Source organism: Marmota marmota, unplaced genomic scaffold (genome assembly GCF_001458135.2).
Source record: "Marmota marmota marmota unplaced genomic scaffold, marMar, whole genome shotgun sequence".
Lineage (NCBI taxonomy): Eukaryota > Metazoa > Chordata > Mammalia > Rodentia > Sciuridae > Marmota > Marmota marmota.
The window spans coordinates 7,390,709-7,410,841 of NW_025999944.1; the positions used below are offsets into that span (position 1 = coordinate 7,390,709).

Below are 20,133 nucleotides of genomic sequence, written 5' to 3' on the forward strand. Positions count from 1 at the left end.
ATGTCAGAAATCTTTTCATGTGCCATTTGTACATTTTCTTTGGAAAAACTTCAATTCAAATTTTTTATCCATTTTTTAAGTTGTGATGCCTTTTTTCATCATTCAATTGTAAAAGGTTTTTATAATTTCTAGATATCAGTCCCTTATGAGATAGATTATCAAACACTTTCACACATTCTGTGAGTTGTCTTTTCACTTTCTTGACAGTACCATTTGTAGTGTAAAGGTTTTTAGTGCTGTACCACTGAACCACAACCCCAGCCCTGCAGTCCAATTTTTAACTGATCTGATTTTTTGTCTTACAGTTTTTGTGAATTTTGATCTGTTTTGGCTTTCCTCTTTATTTTGGCTACTAGGAAGCTTTGTGTCAAATCTGTGGCTGACTGGTGGCTTTACTTTTGATTTCTTTTGTGCTTTAATGTCACTTCACTGTATGACAGGCATACTGTAGCTCACTCCAATCCCTCTTGGAACAAGATGGAGTATAAATGAACATATGTTTTAAGGCCATGGGATATTGTTGGTTAAAAACTCTTCAAGTAAAGTTGCATGAAGAGTAAAAGGTCTTTTCTAGCCAATGCTGCAATTTGCCAATAAACCTGTGGAACTGCCTCTGATATGAAAATGATAAACTCAGTTCCCGTCAATCAATAAGAGAGAAGAAAGTATAAAAGTTGGCAGTAACTTTAGTCAAACACTTTTGGAGATTTCTATAGATTTCAGAAGGATCAAGAAATAATTCTAAATTGATTAAAACACTCATTCAGCCAGGGGGTGGCGCATGCCTGTAATCCCAGTGGCTCAGAAGGCTGAGGCAGGAGGACTGCAAATTCAAAACCAGCCTCAGCACTAAGTGAGGTGCTAAGCAACTCAGTGAGACCCTGTCTCTAAGTAAAACACAAAATAGGACTGGGGATGTGGCTCAGTGGTTGAGTGCCCCTTAGTTCAATCCCTGGTATGAAAAAAAAAACAAAAAACAAAAAAAAAAAAACCACCCATTCAAATGAGAAATGAAGAAAACTGATAGGTGGGACCTGAGCACAAAAGGTGACCAAGAATTATAAACAAATTCCCAAATAACATATCTATAAAATTATTTTGTTTCTTGTTCTTAATTTTTTTTGTTGCTTGTTCTTTCAAAATCTACAAAAAATTGGCTTACATTAAAACAACTTTGTAAATTAACAAATTTTCAAAACTTTTCAAGTAAGAAAGCTATAGGACATTGCTTTTTTCATTACCCATCTTACTTTTTACTTCCTATTTCTCTAAAATATCCTTATTACTCGACCACTGAGCCACATCCCCAGTCCTATTTTCTATTTTATTTAGAGATAGGGTCTCACTGGGTTGCTCAGTGCCTCACTTTTGCTGAGGCTGGCTTTGAACTCACAATCCTCCTGCCTCAGCTTCCTAAATAGCTGAGATTACAGGTATGCACCACCACACCTTACCCAGAATATCTTATATGACTAATTACCATACAAATCAATAGTGGAAAAGCATTTTGCTTAAAAAAATCTGCACACCAGATACAGCACTAATCCCTAGGGTATATAAAGAACTCAAAAATCTTAACACCAAAAAACCAAATAACCCAATCAAAAAGTGGGCCAAGGAAATGTACAGACACTTCTCAGAATGATATATAATCAATCAACAAATATATGAAAAAATGTTCAACATCTCTAGCAATTAGAGAAATGCAAATCAAAACTACTCTAAGATTTCATCTCACTCTAGTCAGAATGGCAGCTATTAAGAGTACAAACAACAATAAATGTTGGCGAGGATGTGGGGAGAAGGGCACATTCATACATTGCTGGTGGAACTATAAATTGGTACAACCAATATGGAAAACAGTATGGAGATATTTTGGAAAACTGGGTATGGAACCATGGTTTGACCCAGCTATCCCACTCCTCCGTTTATACCCAAAGGACTTAAAAATACTACTAAAAGGACACAGCCACATCAATGTTTATAGCAGCACAATTCACAACAGCTAAATTGTGGAACCAACCTAGATGCCCTTCAGTAGATGAATGGATAAAGAAATGGAGATAGATAAATAGATAGATATAAAATATATATATATGTTAAATTAAAAGAGAATAAAATCCTGGCATTTGCAAGTAAATGAATGGAGTTGGAGAATATTATGCTAATTAAGCCAATCTCAAAAAATCAAATGCCAAATGTTTTCTCTGATAAAAGGATGATGATCCATAATAGGGATGGGGGGAAGTATGAGAGGAATGGAGGAACTTTAGATACAGCAAAGGGGAGGGAGGGGAAGAGAGGAGGCGGGCGGGGGGGGGATTGGTAAGATGGTGAAATGAGATAAACATCATTACCCCAAGTACATGTATGAAGACACGAATGGTATTGTGTATAACCAGAGACATGAAAAATGGGCTCTATATGTGTACTATGAATTCAAATGCATTCTGTTGTCATCTTTAACAAATTAGAATAAATAAATAAATTACTAAAAATCTGCACATTTATTCGAGGGGAAAAAACCTGCAATCTGAAATAGTTTACTGATTTTTTCTGTGAAACTAAGGGAAATAAGAAAATAAATTAAGCTGGGCATGGTGGCATACGAGTGTAGTCCCAGTTAATCAGGAGGCTGAGACAAGAGGATCTCTTGAGCCCAGGAGTTCCAGTTGCCCCAGGCAACATATAGAGACCCTGTCTCTTAAAAAATAAAAGACAAGGAAAAAATGTTCAGTCTTCCTTTTAAAGAGCTAAATTCTAATATTTTAGCATTCAATTTGAAAGAGAAAGAAAAAGAGGAATCCTATCCCATAAAAAAGAAAAAATGAGGGAGGTTATTCCTTCAAGTCCGCAGCAATAAAATTTCCACAGGAGGAAAAAGACTCCTGTATGTGGCAGGAGACAAGAGGAAAAACAAAGCCAAAGAAATTTCAAAAAGAGCTCAACAAAACAAAGGGAGCAAAAAAAAAAAAAAAAGCAGTGAAACTTTAAGATGTAATGCTTCTGACAGTTTTCAGGCCTAGAATTAATAATTCCAGGATGTGATGTTGTCCCTTCCCTGTTTGACCAAATCTATGTTCATCCTGAAAGCATCAAGTTTTTCATTCTAGGAATACACCAAGCCCTCTGCTTAGAAGTTAGCTCCCATATAGGTTTTAGAAGTGATATTCTAATTGAAGAGGTAACCATGGTACTAGAGGCTGCAGGCAAAGAGGTAAACACCTTCTGTGACTGAGAAACTCTAACCTCTCACAACTGTCCTTATTAAGGTATAAACTACTCATGAAATATATCATATGGACCCAAATAAGAAGTGTATAGCTCAATTCCTTTTTAAAATTTTTTATTTTGGTACTAGCGATTGAACCCAGGGGCTCTCCAGCAGTCAGTCACATCCCCAATCCTTTTTAGTTTTTATTTTGAGACAGGGTCCTGCCAAACTGTCAAGGCTGGCCTAAAATTTGCAATCCTCCTGCCTCAGCCTCCCAAGTAACTGGGACTACAGGTGTGCATCCAGCTCAACTCTTTTTTATTTATGCTTACACATGTGTAACTCCACAAAGACAGTGATACAGATCATGCTCAACACTCCAGAAGTCCCAGGGTTCCTCTGGGTCAATATTCCCTCACCAGAACAAGCACTACTCTGACTTCTCTTATGAATGAGTAGTAAACATCATATGCATCAGACAGTCTGTGCTCTTTTGTGTCTGGCTTCTTAAATTTACAATGTGATCCGCATAAGTACAATGCCATTTATTTACCAATTCTACCATCAGTGGACATTTGGGTTGTTTCTAGCTTGGGGCTGTTTTATTTTTAACATGTTGATGAACTTTTATTTTGTTCATTTATTTATATATGATGCTGAGAATCTAATCCAGTGTCTCACACATGCTAAGCAAGTGCTCTCTCACAGAGCCACAACCCCAGCCCCAAGCTTTTAATAGAGCTACAGTGGCATCCTTTCGTGCATTCTTTGGTGAAATAATGTGCTAATTTCTCAGGGATATATACCAGGCATGGAACTGTTAGGTTATGGGGTAGACATGTTTAGCTTTACTACCTAACAGTTTGCCAAAGTGGCTGAACCAATTTCCAAACCCACCAGGATATCTAGTTCTAATTCTCCACAAATACTTGGTATTGTCATATTTAAAAATTTTAGCCATTCTAGTGTGTATGTAGTGGTATCTCACTGTGGTCTTAATATCCAGTTCCCAGAACAACTATATTCAGCATCTTTTCTAAGTTTATTGGCCATTCTGATATCCTCTTTTGTGAAATGCCTGTTAAAACCATTTGACCAGGGGCTGGGATTATAGTTTAGTGGTGGAGCACTTGTCTAGCATATGTGAGGCACTGTGTTCGATCCTCAGCACCACACAAAAATAAATAAATAAAATGAAGGTATTGTGTCCACCTACAACTATTTAAAAAAAATCATTTGACCATATTTTAATTTTCTTATTATTTGTGGTTCTTTGTGTACCCAGAACACAAGTCCTTTGTAAGACATATGCATTGCAAAAATATCTCAGTTTGTGCCTTGTCTTTTCTCTTTTTTTTTTTGGTGCTGGGGATTGAATCCAGGAGAGCTTAACTTTTGAGCCATATCCCCAGCCCTTTTTGTATTTCATTTAGAGATAAGGTCTCACTGAGTTACTTAGGGCCTTGTTAAGTTGCTGAGTCTGGTTTTGAACTCGTGATCCTCCCTGCCCCAGCCTCCTGAGCTGCTGGGATTATAGGCATGCATCACCATACCCGGCTTCCTTCTCTTAATTATTAATTTTCATTAAGAAAAATTTTTTAAAAAAGTTTTAAGACAGTCTTGCTATGTTGCCCAGGCTGGTCTTGAACTCATAGGCTCAAGTGAACTTCCTGCCTCAGTCTTCTGAGTAGCTGAGACTATAGGCATGTGTCTCTGTGCCTGGCTAAGAGAAATTATTATTATTTTTTTGTACCAGGGATTCAACCCAAGGGCTTTACCACTAAGCCACATCCCTAGCCCTTTTTTATGTTTTAGAGACAGGAATGGTCTCACAGTTGCTTAGGGCCTCACTAAGTTGCTGAGGCTGGCTTTGAACTTATGATCCCCCTGCCTCACCTCCCCAGTTGATGTAATTACAGGAATGCACCACTGCACCTGGTGATAAATTGATTTTAATGAAATTCAATTTATATTTTTCTTTTAAGATTAGTACTTGTGTCCTACCTACAGACTCTGCCTACCCTGATGCCTATTCTCCATACTTCCTTCTAGGAGTTTTATTTTTTACATAAGTTAAAATCCATTTGGAATTAGTGTTGTCACAGAGGGAAGTAGGAGTCTAGATTCATTTTCCTGCAGATGGATGTCCAATTGCTCTAGCATTGTTTACTGAACAATGCCTTACTTTTAATTTTACCTTGACTGCTAGGTAAGGTGGGGGAGCACACGTTGCATAAGAGAGGCATCATGTAAGGTGTACTGAGTACTCACCGGTCTGAATGGTCTGCTTTCCTCCTGAGAGGACACCCAGAGGGAGGGTGCCTGTGGGAGTGAGGCCCTTGAGAGTCAGCACACTCTCACTCTCTTCCCTGCAAAGGAACACCGAAGTCCTGGTTAATGCCAGGGAGCCATCATTCAGCAAAGTCAACAGCACTCACAGGCACAGAGATGGAAAGCAGGTTCCACTACTTCTGATCCAGTCCCTAACTCAAAGAAAGGGATATTTTCCTTAAATATTTCAATTTTAAACAATCAGCCAGGTCTTGTTTTTTAATCAAGGCATTTACAGCCAGGCACTATGCCCCATACATCATTTAACTCAATCGACTTAACAACCTGTGAACCTGGTCCAATTATTATTTTCATTTTATGTACAGGAAACTGAGGCACAGAGATTAAATCCAAGACTGCACAACTAAGAGATAGAGCCAGGCTTTGAACACAGGTAATCTGGCTCTAAAATTCCCCACTAAACCACTATTTATACCACATCTAAGCTAGAACCAAGTGAATGTTTGCCTTAAATCTAGTTCCACCTCTCAACGTCAAGACTTGCAGTTTCAATACCAAATCCCAATTATAAAAAAACTAAATTAACTCCTAATTTACTTTCAAAATGACTTTATCCCACACTGTTGTGCCAGACTGATCCTCACCGAAGGATTGAAAAGACTCGGGCCATCTTCCCAATGGCTCTGATCTTATTCCTGATGATCTCTTTTCGAACTGAAGTACCTCCTTAGAGAATACAAAGGAAAAGTGGGTTAAAAAAATGTGTCAACAGGTTGGCTTTTAAAAAATGCAGGATGAAATGTTTTTCTTATTTAAGAGAAACTTTTTCTTTTATAGAAATCAAGGCCTTAGTTTTTTTAAACAAAGAAACAAACAAACAAAAATAACCTGGAGGAGGGAAAAGTGAAGTAGAGAAGGAAGGGGCCACAAAAGACAGAGTAGATCTACAGGGGGTGGAAACTCCTGTGATTCTGAAATGTAAACACAGTGAAGAGTGAGACACATGCTCATGAACCTCAAAGACAGGTGCCATAGCAAAGGTCTCTTTTCAGAATTCTGTGGGTCACCTTAGAGTTGGTGCAGGGTTGGGCTGCCAAAGGGCAGGCAGGTGATTATCCAAGAAACTGTCGTCTGCATGTGAACACAAGGTCCAGCCAGCTCCCCTGAACCTAGTGAGGGTTGCACTCATTTTTATAAGTTTTCCTTGCTCACACAGGTGAGTTATTTCCTCACAGTATTACTGACAAGTATGCAGTACAAATTACAAGGATGGGTATTTTAGAAAGCAACATAGACAAAGTTAATGCAAGACTTCATGGCTTTTTCTCATCTAAGATCTAGGAAATAGTCCACCCATGAAAGGCCAACATCCAGGGATGCACCAGATGATGGCTAAAAAAAAAAAAAAGAAAAGAAAGCTCAACCTTTCCTTCCTCACCTCCAGTCCTACTGGATGGAGCTGCAGGTCCAGAGAAAACCCAGACATTACTGCTCAAAGAGAGGATGGAGGGCTGTGTGAAATTGTTCAACTACCAATTGAAAACATCTAACTAATAGATCATGTTTGGACAGACAGCAAGTATTAAGCTCTTAGTACATTTTAGTTGGGTACCTTTCTGATAGCTTTAAATATAGTGATCTTTGAGAGAAGAGACACCAAGAAACAAAGAAATGAAAACAGAAATATGAAAAGAAATGTGAGTGTTCACGGAAGAGGAAAAAATCAAAGTGAATTGTACTGAGGGAAGCAGGCTGTAACTTTTGATATCTTAGTGCCAGAATAGAACATTAAACACAGTCATGGTCTCAGTCATTTCTTCCATTTCTTAAAAGCTTAATGGTTTTGCATGAATTCTCATCTATTTTTACCAAATATTTTCTACCTCTCATACATTATGAAAATAACATTAGACAAAGAAAAAGATGACATTTGTGGAACAAAACAAATAACAAAAATACAGGAAAGAACAGTTTACAAATCTAATGAGAACTTCATGATTTTGTTTAATGGAATCAATATCTTCTGTTATTTTCAGAGGATAGTTTCCTTTTTTAAGTTTTAAACCTTCAAAATTTCAAGTTGACTCAAGATGTTTTTGCATTTTCTTCTGTGTCTCCTGGAGACTCTATTTAGATGTTTGATAGTCCTTATTATTTGCTCATGACTCAGGATGTGGGCTGCTGACTTTGAGCTTTATTTTGAGGGATCAGGGTAGGCCTCAGTTAGAGAATTGAGCATGCATTTGGTAATTTATTTCACTTGTTTTTATCCCCAGTTCAGAAATCTTTGGCTTACACTTTAAAAAAGAGATTAGCCTCCAGACTTGGAGAAGTGGCAGCTGCTCAGTGGCAATGAGGACTTTAACTTCTTTCATCCAATCTACTTATGTTAGCCCATCACACTCCCCCAGTTCCCAATTCTAGCAACTGATGCTGGGACTCAGCATTCCCTATTGCTAACTTGGGCTTTAGATTCCCTGAATCAGCTGAGTCAATAATACTAAGGCGCTTGTTCTTCCAGCTTCCAAAAATTTCTATAAAAATCTCCTCATTTTTGTGAGTATGTAACTTTTTAAATCTTTTTATTATACAGTATAAGAAATATACAGAAAATTACAAAAAACAAATATATAACTCAATGATTTATTACAAAGCAAATGCCTATAAAACCACATGACTCAGATTAATAAACAGAACAATGCTTGTGTCCCAGAAGCTCCCCACAGGCCCCTCCCCAAAGGAAATCATTCTTTTTACTTTCACTGGAATTGTTTTCTTGCCATCTTTATATAGTTTTACTGTGCAAACATGCATCCATACCTGCTACAGTTGCCCCTCAAGCAGCTGGGATTCCAAGTGTGTGCCACTATGCCTGGCTTTTTTATATCTTTCACAAATGGACCTTTTGTTAGCTGTTTTGCAAAATTCTCTACCACTTTGTAGCTTTCTTTTCATTTGTTTAATAAAATAAATAATTTTTTTGAATAAAATATTTCTTACTTTTAATGTTGCCCAATTTATTAATAGTTTCCTATATGGTTAGTCCTTTTAAGAAATTTTTTTCTTCTCCAAGGATATGAAGATATTTTACATTATCAATATTATAAGCTATTGTTTTTCCTTTTTTCTTTTTTGGTAGTGCTGGGGATTGAACCCAAGGACTCACTCTAGGCAAACTGTCTACCACTGACCTATAACCCCAGCCCCTTTGCCTTTCATGTTTGAATGTGAAAATCCACCTGGAATTTATTTTTGTGTTTGGAATATGATAGGGATAAGGTTTAATTTTTTAAAAATGGATGTAAACTAAATATTAAACAGACCATTATTTTCAGGACTGGAGCTGTAGTTCAGTGGCAGAGTGCTTACCTTGCACTTGTGAGGCACTGGGTTCGATCCTCAGCACCACATAAACATAAACAAATAAAATAAAGGCATGCTGTCCATCTACAACTATAAATTTTTAAAAAATACCATTATTTTCTTATATGCTGATAATATTTTGAATATCAAATCTCTAAGTATGTCTGGAATAAATCAACTTGACTGGGAGGTATCACCCTTTTTATATATACTGCTGGTTTTAGTTTGCTAGTGTTTTGTTTACAATCATCGTATCTAAATTAACATCCTTGTCAGGTTTTAGTATCATAATTATACTAGCCTCATTAAATAAGTTGGACAGCATTTCTTCTTTATTCTCAGGAATAATCTGTATAAGACTGGTGTTATTCCTTAAATGTTTGGTAGAATTTGCTGGTGATGCTATCTGCGCCTAGTATTTTCTTTGTAGGAAGACTTTGTTTTTTTATTTTTTTAATATTTTATTTACATTTTAGTTTTCGGCAGACACAACATCTTTGTTTGTATGTGGTGCTGAGGATCGAACCCGGGGCGCACCCATGCCAGGCGAGCGCGCTACCGCTTGAGCCACATCCCCAGCCCCTGTAGGAAGACTTTAAATGAGAGATTTTGACCTGTGGTTATGTGTTCTGAGTATTGGAACTGGTTATTTTTGTCTTCTTCTGTTTTTTTAATATACATATATTTTTAGTTGTAGATGGACACAATACCTTTATTTTATTTGTTTTTATGTGGTGCCAGGGATTGAACCCAATGCCTCATGCATGCTAGGCAAGTGCTCTACCATTGAGCCACAACCCTGGCCCGCCCATCTTCTTCTGTTTTAAACTGTTAAGGACTGAGCCCAGGGCCTTTGCATACTAGGCAAATGCTGTAACACTGAGCTACATTCCCATTCTTTGTCTTCTTTTTTACCCATTCAACGTTACTAGGGGCTCATTAATTGTATTAATGTTTTCAAAAGAACACACTTTGGTTTTGCTGTTCCTTTGTGCTATATTTTGTTTTATATTTTGGTAATACTACTCTTAATGTTTTATTTCATTCTGTCTAGTGTCTTTAGATTTAATGTGCTATCTGTCCTTTGATGATTTCTTGATGAGGGCAGATTTTTTGCCTTTCTTATTTTCTATATTAAGGCTATAAATTTTCCTCTAAGCATAGCTTTAGCTGTACACCACAAGTTTCAACAGGTAATGCTCTTAATTTTCATTTAGTTTGAAATATTGTACTGAAATTTTCATTGTGATTTCTTATTTGACCCACAGATAAGTATATTTTAAAATCTCCTAAAATATGGGAATATTTTACTTATTTTTTGTTACTGATAATTACACTTAATTTCATATAATCAAAGAACATATTCATTAGATTTTAAACCTTTGAAATCTGAAAAGTTGATCAGAATATGGCCAACTTTTGTAAATGTTCAAGTGTGTTTGAAAAGGAGGTATATTCTACATGCATTGGACATGGTGTTTTTTAAATGTTCATCAGGTCAAGTTCATTGATTTGTGTTGTTTTAATTTTCTATAATCTTGCTGATTTTAATTACTTATTCTATTCGTTACTGAGAGATATTTGTTAGATTCTTGCACTATTATTGTGGATAGTTCTATCAACTTGTGCTTTACATATTATGAAGCCATGTTCACTGTATATAAACTTGAAACTGTCAATCATTTTTTTTCAAGATCCACTTTACAGAATATCAATCTATCTATATCAGCTTTTCTTTGGTTGGTATTTATGTTACATATTTATTCCTGTCCTTTTGCTTCCACATACATTAAAGTATAAAAAGTATATTTATGGTTTAGCTCTATCTCTTATAAAACATCATAAAATCTTTTATCCTAACCTGACAATCTATCCTTTATCCATTTACATTTAATGAATCCACAGGCACTCTACCATTGAGCTATATCCCCAATCCTTAGTATTTTTTATTTTGAAACGGGGCTAGCTTTGAACTTGTGATCCTCCTGCGACTGCCTCCTGAGTAGTTAGGATTACAGATATGTGCCACCATCATTCCATTTTTTTTCTATAATTTGAAAGTTATATAATTGAAATAACTTTTCTGCAGGTTACCCTAGAGATTACATATATCTCTTACTTATCTAAGTATAATGTTAATGGGTACTTTTCTCTCCTTTCCAGATGGGAAGTCCTCATACATTTTAACTGTATTTGTTCCACTATTTTTGTCATGTATTTTAATTCTTCTAAATTCAACAAAATCTTACTATTATCATTTAATAAAATCTATGTTCATCTGATATACCCACATATCATCTACTACTCTACTCTTCATTCCTTCCTGAATCTTCAAACTTCCATCTGGCATTTTCCTTATGCTTGAATAATAATCTGTAGAATTTCATTTAGTGTATATCTCCTGATAATGCTCTTAGTAAAAATCTTATGGTAAAGGGAGGGGGTGTGTCTGAAAAATGCTTATTGCATCTTATTCCTAAAGGGTATTTCTACTAGGTACAAAATTCTAGGTTATCAGTTTTTATCTTTCAGTACTTGGAAAATGCTACCCTATTCTTTTCTGCTTCCACTGTTTCCACAAAGCATCTATTGTCAGTTCCACTGTTCTCTTTTGAAGGTAATCTTTTCTTGCGGGGTGCGGGGGGTGATGGCTGCTTTAAGATTTCCTCTGGAATGGGGGTATACCTCAGTGTTAAGATCAGAACACATGCTTAGCATTCACAAGGCCCTGAGTTTGATTCCCAGCACCAAAAAAGAAAACAAAGTGGTATTTATTTTAAGTACTTTTTCTATGATGTGTTTAGGTGTTGTTTTCTTTGTATTTATTCTGTTTACTGGACTTCTTCAATCTGTGGCTGAATGTCTTGTCATTTTGGTAAAATTTTACACATTATCTTTTCTTTTTAAAATTTTTTTTAGTTATACATGGACACAATATCTTTATTTTGTTTATTTATTTTTATGTGGTGCTGAGGATTGAACCCAATGCCTCACATTTGTGAAGCAAGCGCTCTGCCACTGAGCCACAACCCTAGCCCCCATTATCTTTTCAAATATTACTTCTACCCCATTCTCTAAAATGCCAAACACATATATGTTAGGGCTATTCACGGTATTTTCTATGTCTCTTATGCACTTTTTATGCACTTTCCTTTTTTCTCTTCATATCTCATTCTAGATTGCATCTGCTGACCTATCTTCCATTTTACATTTTCCTCAAACTTTTTTTTTTTTTTGTAACAGGGATGGAACTCAGGGGCACTTGAGCACTGAGCCACACCCCAGCCCTATTTTGTTTAGAGACAGGATCTCGCTGAGTTACTTAGGGCCTTGCTAAGTTGCTGAGGCTGGCTTTGAACTTGTGATCCTTCTGCCTCAGCCTCCCCAGCTGCTAGGATTACAAGCATGTGCCACTGTGCCTGGATCCTCAGTCTAGTCTTTAAGTAAGCATAATTTTGTTTTGTTTCTTAGCATAGTTACTTTATTTTTTAAAATCACACTTTTTTTTTTTTTGGTACTACTGAGAATTGAATCCAGGACCTCACATGTGCTAGGCAAGCACTGAGCAACATCTATATCCCTTTTTAATTTTTATTGTGATATGGGGTCTCACTAAATTGCCCAGATAGCCTCAAATGTGTGATCCTTCTGACTCGGTCTTCAGAATAGCTGGTATTATAGGAGAGTACCACCACACCCAGCTTCAGATATAAAATTTTAGATACTAATTTATACAAATGCAATTTCCAAAAATTTCCAAAAATCTTGGTAAACAACCAAGAAAATGTTATTCTTTTTCCTTTTCTTTTTTTTCCTTCCTTTTTTTTTTTTTTTTTGCAATGCTAGGGATCAAACTTTGGGCCTTGCACATACTAGGCAAGCACTCTACCACTGAGTTACACTCCAGTTATTCTTGATTTTCTTTTTTTTTTATATTTATTTTTAGTTTTCGGTGGACATAATCTTTATTTTATTTTTTTATGTGGTGCTGAGAATCGAACCCAGGGCCCCGCACATGCCAGGCGAGCACGCTACTGCTTGAGCCACATCCCCAGCCCCTATTCTTGATTTTCTAATACTGCTTTACTTTCTTTCATAGCGTATGTCACCATCTGAGTTATATTTATTTCTTGTTTGTCTGTCCTACACTGGAATCTAAGATTTTTGAGATCAAGGATCTAAACATGTACCTGGCACATATTAGGCATGTAATAAACACTGGTTGTTGACAGTATGTAGAAAGATTTATCTGAACAAAATTTCAAAACAGTAGAGGTCTTAAAAGCAAAAAATTGGAAAAAAATCTAATATCCAACAACATGGGATTGTTTAATACAAAAATGATTGACATGAACAACTATGTAACCATTAGAAATTAATCTACAAAAAAGTAAATGTTCCTATACCATTACAAAATCTAATTTTTGTGACTAAGAAAAATGAGAGAGAAGAATATATGCGAAGATAAAAGCACAGTAGACATCAAGATGTGAACAGTGGGTATCTATGCAATAGCATTACGGTGAGTGTTTTTTCAATTTATGATTTCCTGTATTTTTCAAATTTTATTTTTCTATGATGAACATTAATAATCTTAATAGGACAAAAAAATAATTCAAAATAAACTGAAATCCAACCTGAAATGTCTTAGGTTTATAATTCAAATGAGGAATAGCTTACCTTCTTCTTCCTCAATCAATTCATCTTTGGAGCATATGTTGAGGATGTTCACCAGCATCTCTGTGACTACATAAGACAAGAGTGTTACACAACTCACAAGCAACATTTTCTTAAGTATTATGGATATATAAATAAATTCACATGTTCAATAAATATACACAACATTGTTTTAATATAATATTAAATAGCTATAGTAGGGGCTGGGGTTGTGGCTCAGTGGTAGAGCGCTTGCATAGCATGTGTGAGGCCCTGGGTTCGATTCTTCGCACCACAAATAAATAAATATAAAGGTCCATCGACAACTTAAAAAAAAATAGCTACAAAGTATTGGCATTAAATGTAGACCACTGGGTTTACATAGAATTCAGGTAGACTGCTTTCTCCTGTAAGAGACTGCAGGCTTTAAGGATTTTGTGGCAGAATTACTTGGTTTTATAAGATGTCTGTTTAGAGCCTTTTGTTCAGATATGCACATGAAAAAAAATGTCTTCCCATTTTACAAAAAGCCTAGGTCCAACAGTCTTGTTTTATGTTTACATAGCTTATTTGTGTAGCTGTACAAATAAATTCTAAGGACAATAAATCCTGTCTAAGGGGCTGGGGTTATGGTTCAGAGGTAGAGCGCTCGCCTAGCATGCATGAGGCCCTGGGTTCAATCCTCAGCACCACATAAAAAAATAAAATATACTGTGTCGACCTATAACTAAAAAAACCCAAATAATTAATTAATTTTTTTAAAAAAATTCCCGTTTAAATCTCTTAGTACTGAAAAAAAAATCACTGAGGAAATGGTACAGTGACTATTATTTTAACAACTTGACAACACTTGGACAACTACTTATTAGCAAACATTTCTGATGTACTTTAAGAAAAACATTTGTGAACAGTCCAGGGGTCTCTTGCAAATACAACGTGTGCTCAGTCACTAGACAATGGAGGGTCTCGAAGCATGCTTCAGTTCTCTTACCTTTTTCCCCCACAAAAGGTAAAGACCATGTAAAAACATCCATAAAGTTTGGAAGCCAGTAGGGATGTGGAGAACAGTTAAACTGTCTGATATTCATGACGTTGTTTTCATATTTCAACACTGCAGCTAAAAAAGAAAAAGAAAAGTTGACACAGAAGAACATGACATGGCAACTGGTGTGCTCTGTACAGCTGTGTACTCACTACAGAGAATCAGGGATTTAGTTTCCATATGGAGATTCAAGACTAGGTATAAGGCAGATGAAAAATTTTAGGCATTTTATATAGTTCATTCTCTTAAGAATTATTCCAAGGAAAAGTTACCTAAGAGCTCATATAATGAAAGCACAAAAGGGGGCTGGGGATGTGGCTCAAGCGGTAGCGCGCTTGCCTGGCACGCGTGTGGCCCGGGTTCGATCCTCAGCACCACATACAAACAAAGATGTTGTGTCTGCCGAAAAAACTAAAAAAAATAAATATAACTCAGATGGTGACATACGCTATGAAAGAAAGTAAAGCAGTATTAGAAAATCAAGAATAGGGGCTGGGGATGTGGCTCAAGCAGNTAAAAAAAAAAAAAAAAAAAGCACAAAAGAAACTGAGCTCTGTACCTTCAAAGAGCTCACTGCATAGTAACTATAGAATCCTTGGTTCTACGTGAGAAAAATTTCCCCATAAATTTTTTTTTTTTAATAGGCCAAAGAATTACCAGACACATGTCTCCTCTGAGGGCAAATATCGCTCATCAAATTGATACAGCCTGTTTTGCTAGTCCTTAGCCAGACCCAAAGCTTTTTAATAAACTCTCTTGAGAGTTTATAAACAGCAGTTATCAATTCATTGTGGGGGATACAAATGGTAAACTTGGAGTAATTTGTAATTAATGGTCAAAAGTAGATTAAACCATCTCTGTACAATAGATTGGGTTTTAAAAATGCCCATTATTCCTATTCACAGTATACTGCCAGCAAGGTATAAATGTTTAATATTAACCAGTTCATACAGTTGTACACACACTCTGATGCCAAAATGATTTTCTTTCTATTTTAAATGTTTCTGTATCTAATTCCTTAGTCTGCATCACCTGCAATGCTATTTGCGCTATTCTTTTAATTATTTTTACTGTAGGCAGAAAATAGAATGAGGTGCAGTAGTTCTCCAGAAATGATTGCTATAGTCATTTCCTGGTGCCTATTTCTTTGTCATAGGATAGACAGCCTTGTGTCCCTAAAACTTGGGTTACTGAATGCCTAAAATGCACATCATTGACTAAAAAGAAAATACACAAATATAGGATTTCCAGTTCCTAAAAACAACCCTAGCTGCTGAGTACACAACCTATTATTTTCACATACATGTATTTTATTTAGGTTCAATGAATATAATATCATTCAACAAATCCCTCAATCTAAACCAGGAAAAGAATTGGGAGGTGGATCTCAATGAGGGATGATTAGAAAGAAGAGCTTAAAAAATTGTGTTCAGGTATGTTTCAGGGGACAGGAAAAAAAACAAAACAAAACAACAGCAACAGCAAAAACAAACCTGGAATGAGAATCTTATAAAACAAATCCTAACTGAAGTGTCTTTTAGAAGAAAGATAAGGCAGGGAAGGGTAATGGAGTTTCCTTTTTTAATTAAAAAAAAGGCACTTGTACTGGGAGTAATTGAGTCATACCAAGTTTGTTTCAGATGTCATATTTTATGCCTTTTTCCTAAAACAACACTTAGGAAACAACAAGATTACTTTGAGATAAGTTACTAATTACGTCAAAGCTAACAGGAAAACCCAAATAGAATGGCCCGTGACTTAAAAGGTTTACTGAAGAATAATTCAAGAATAAAACCAGATTACAATGGGGCAGAAAATGAGTTGCTAAGTTGCAGTGTGCTGCTGATTTAGGTGGCAATTTTCAGCTGACACACTGATAGGCCCACTGGGCAATCAACACATACTCCTAATAAGGAAGCTAGAAAAAGAAGTGAAGGGAGTCTTCACTACAAATACCAGGGAAAGGCCACAGAATTCTGTGAGGATACCCAACAACACATGCAGTGCATTCCATTGATAAGGGAGGAAACCGAACAAAACCAGTCGTTCATATATAGGAAAAATTAGAAAAAAGCAAATAAGAAAGAATGAACCGAGGGAGAAGCAGAGCATTATAAGATAGCTCAGAGAAGAATTAGGAGAAATACAAAGAAAACATAAGGCTAGGAGAGAATTTAAAGTCACTGAGAAGAAGTGACAATAAATCAGATTTAAATGAGACATGTCATTCCATAGTTTACTTTTTTTTTTTTCTTTTCCAATACTGGGGCTTGCACCCAGGGGACCTGTACATGCTAAGCAAGTGTTCTACCACTAAGCTACATCCCTAGCTCTCAAGAGTTTACTTTTAAATATTAAGTATATTGTGGATTTCTTTGAAATTTCTCTCCCCAACTGCATATACAAGGTATGACTATAAAGTAATGAGACTTAAGAAACCACCAACTACAAACACACGAGACCTTATATATCAGATGAGTGTGGTCCTTTGATGTTATCACATCAGGAACTATAACAGCAAAACATTACAGGATCACTTATACTTTATACTTAAAGCAATGCTGAATATTCATTTTCATGAGTCCATCTTATCTCCAACAACTCTATGTGACAAGTATCTTAAAGATCAACTGAAGCCCAGAGAAGTTCAGTATCTAGTTAGAATGACACACTGAAAAGCGAAGCAGGACTAAACTAGGAATTCAGCATCCTAGTTTAGTGCTCTTTTCAACACAATTTACTGCCTTGCCATATAATTAATCCAAAGATGCTCCCATTACTCAGAATGCTTTTGGAACTCTTCTTCTGGAATTGCCTCCAGAGCCAGTGCACAAGCAACATGAGAGAAACAGTCTCATTACCTTATAATCATACCTTGTTCTGACCCCAAATGGTATCATCTAGCTGGATCACTCACCTTATTTATCAGTCTTGACTCCGAATGACTTTTGGCTGTCCAAAAATCAAATCCACCCTCAAAGGACGAAGATTTCCCATCATTGAGGATAATCAAAAGAATGTATCGAAGACTCTGAAGGCAATGCCAAAAGAGGAGTTCCAAAAATGTTTCTGAACAATGACTGCACTGTTGGAATACGAATCTGGCCTCCCAGGGTAACTACTTTGAAGGGACAATACTCATCTGGATATATTCATTTTGGCATGTTTGTTTTAAAAGTCCTATTAATTTATAGTCATACTTTATAAACAATAAAATAGTTACAGAGACATGAAGCTTTTGGTAGGACCACTGTCCTGATAGAAAATTTAGGAATCATAATTTGAAATTTCAAAAAATTTCAAAAAACACAAGAAAAAGTCTTAGAAGTAGAATTTCTGGGAAAAAAAAGGCATGCACATATTTGATACATATTTTTATTGGAAACTGAAGTTTAGAAAAATTATGTGACTCACCGGAAGTCACACTGTTAGTTTCTGGCAGGGCTTGGACTGAAATGAAGGAGTTTCTTTGTTTTCTTATTTTTTGTATGCTATTCATTCTACCCATACCGTATCTCCAGAAAAGCAAAAATAGCTTAATAATTCACAAACATTAAAACACCAAATGGTAATTTTTTGAGGTACTGTTATGAACAAACTCACCAAAACCCACAATTTATGCTAATTTTTCTGACATACTTCTGAAGTTATTTATTCTTCTTATGCTTTGACTGAGCAGTACAAACTTATTTTAATCACTTTTATATTAATAAAGAACCCAATAATTCTTAGAAGATGAAGATCATACAGCAGTATAAAATTTAAATTTGTTAGCTTTGTTTCAATTAAGACTGCTTTTATCTTTTTTTTTTTTTTTAAGGTGGTAGGAATTGAACCTAGGGCCTCACACATGCTAAACACATCTTTTCTGCTTATTTAAAATTTTTATTTGAAAATAGGGGATAGGGTCCCTATCAGGGGTGCCAAAAATATCTTGGGTTGCATGTATAGCTTAGTGGTACAGCATGTGCTTATTAACAAGTATGAGGCCCTCAGTTCACAATCCCCAGCACCCCAAAATTAAAATTAAAATAACACATACTCTCATATTTACACTAGAGATCACAGTTACTTACAAATTCAAACTCAAATATCACTGGACTTCTTTACCTTTATTGTTATAGACATCTAGGTAATTGGGAGCAGAGAAAATTGTAATAAGTGATGGAAAGCCGGTTGTTTGGCTCTTCCTATACATTCGATACCTGGAAGAGAGATAATAGCTTGTTTGTCTTGATATTAAAGATAAAAACTCTGCAGTGATATTTGATATAGTTTTAATTTAACTTACCCAGCATCTTGAGCTTCATGGGCTCTGATTATTGATAATAAATTGTTGTTCTGCAAAAATTCACAAACTGCAGGATAACTGAAAAAAAAATTAAGAAACCTAAATCCAGAATTAAAACAATTATTTTTTAATAGGAGGTAAGGGAAAATCCAAGATGATATGAGCTGATTTTGTTTCAAGATTATATATATGATATACCACGGAATGTTTGTTAAAAGTTTAGTACTCATCCCCTATTTCTCCATTTTACTAATATGTTACAGACAAACACAAAGATAACAGACAACCCTAGAATTGAAAGAGCTCTCCCAACTTTTTTTTTTTTTTGTACCAGGGATTGAACCCAGGAGCATTTAACCACTGAGCCACATCTCCAGCCTTTTGTTGTTGTTTTTTAATAACTTTATTTTATTCATTTATTTTTTGTGGGGTGCTGATGTTGAACTCAGGGCCTCACACATGGCTGGGCAAGGGCTCTACCACTGAGCCACAATCCTGCCCTTCCCCAGCTGTATTTTATTTTGAGACAGAGTTTTGCTAAGTTGCTTAGGGCCTCGCTAAGTTGCTGAGGCTGGCTTTGAACGTTCGATTCTCCTGTCTCAGCTTCCCAAGCCGCTGGGATTACTGGCATGCACCACCGCACTGGACCTTCATCTTTTAATTTTTTCATCTTAACCTATAACTATAACAATATTAACACAGCACCAAAACTATTCTTTTTTTCTCTTTATCATGTATAATTATTATTTTTTATTGTTGCTCCAAACATTACAATGATCTTGACATATCATATATCATACACTTGATTCAAATGGGATATGAATTCTTATTTTTCCCACGTGTACAGATTGCAGGATCACATTGGTTATACAGCCATGTTTATACATACTGCCATACTAGTGTCTGTTGTATTCTGCTGCCCTTCCTATCCCCTTCCTATACCCCCTCCCCTCCCCTCCCATCATCTCTCTCTACCCCATCTACTGTAACTCATTTCTCTCTCTTTTTTTCCCTTCCCCCTCACACCATCTTATATGTAATTTTATATAACAATGAGGGTCTCCTTCCATCTTCCGTGCAATTCCCCTTCTCTCTCCCATTCCCTCCCACCTCTCGTCCCTGTTTACTGGTAATCTTCTTCTCATGCTCTTCCTCCCTGCTCTGTTTTGAGTCGCCTCCCCCCTTATATTAAAGAAGACATTCGGCATTTGTTTTTTAGGGATTGACTAACTTCACTTAGCATAATCTGCTCTAATGCCATCCATCTCCATGCAA

General features: G+C 36.1%; 1 protein-coding gene across 2 annotated transcripts in view; it reads right to left on the reverse strand.

Annotated features, from left to right (window-relative positions):
- Ppp3cc (protein phosphatase 3 catalytic subunit gamma) overlaps nucleotides 1–20,133 on the reverse strand; it is a 44,584-nt gene that overhangs the window by 4,056 nt on the left and 20,395 nt on the right. For both annotated transcript variants that reach the window (XM_015499506.2, XM_015499505.2), the window contains exons 6-11: nucleotides 18,859–18,936; nucleotides 18,678–18,772; nucleotides 14,517–14,642; nucleotides 13,550–13,615; nucleotides 6,151–6,232; nucleotides 5,486–5,583 (exon numbers count right to left, since the gene is read on the reverse strand). In XM_015499506.2, coding sequence (XP_015354992.1) covers nucleotides 5,486–5,583; nucleotides 6,151–6,232; nucleotides 13,550–13,615; nucleotides 14,517–14,642; nucleotides 18,678–18,772; nucleotides 18,859–18,936 — 545 coding nt within the window. The remainder of the gene's footprint in view (nucleotides 1–5,485; nucleotides 5,584–6,150; nucleotides 6,233–13,549; nucleotides 13,616–14,516; nucleotides 14,643–18,677; nucleotides 18,773–18,858; nucleotides 18,937–20,133) is intronic.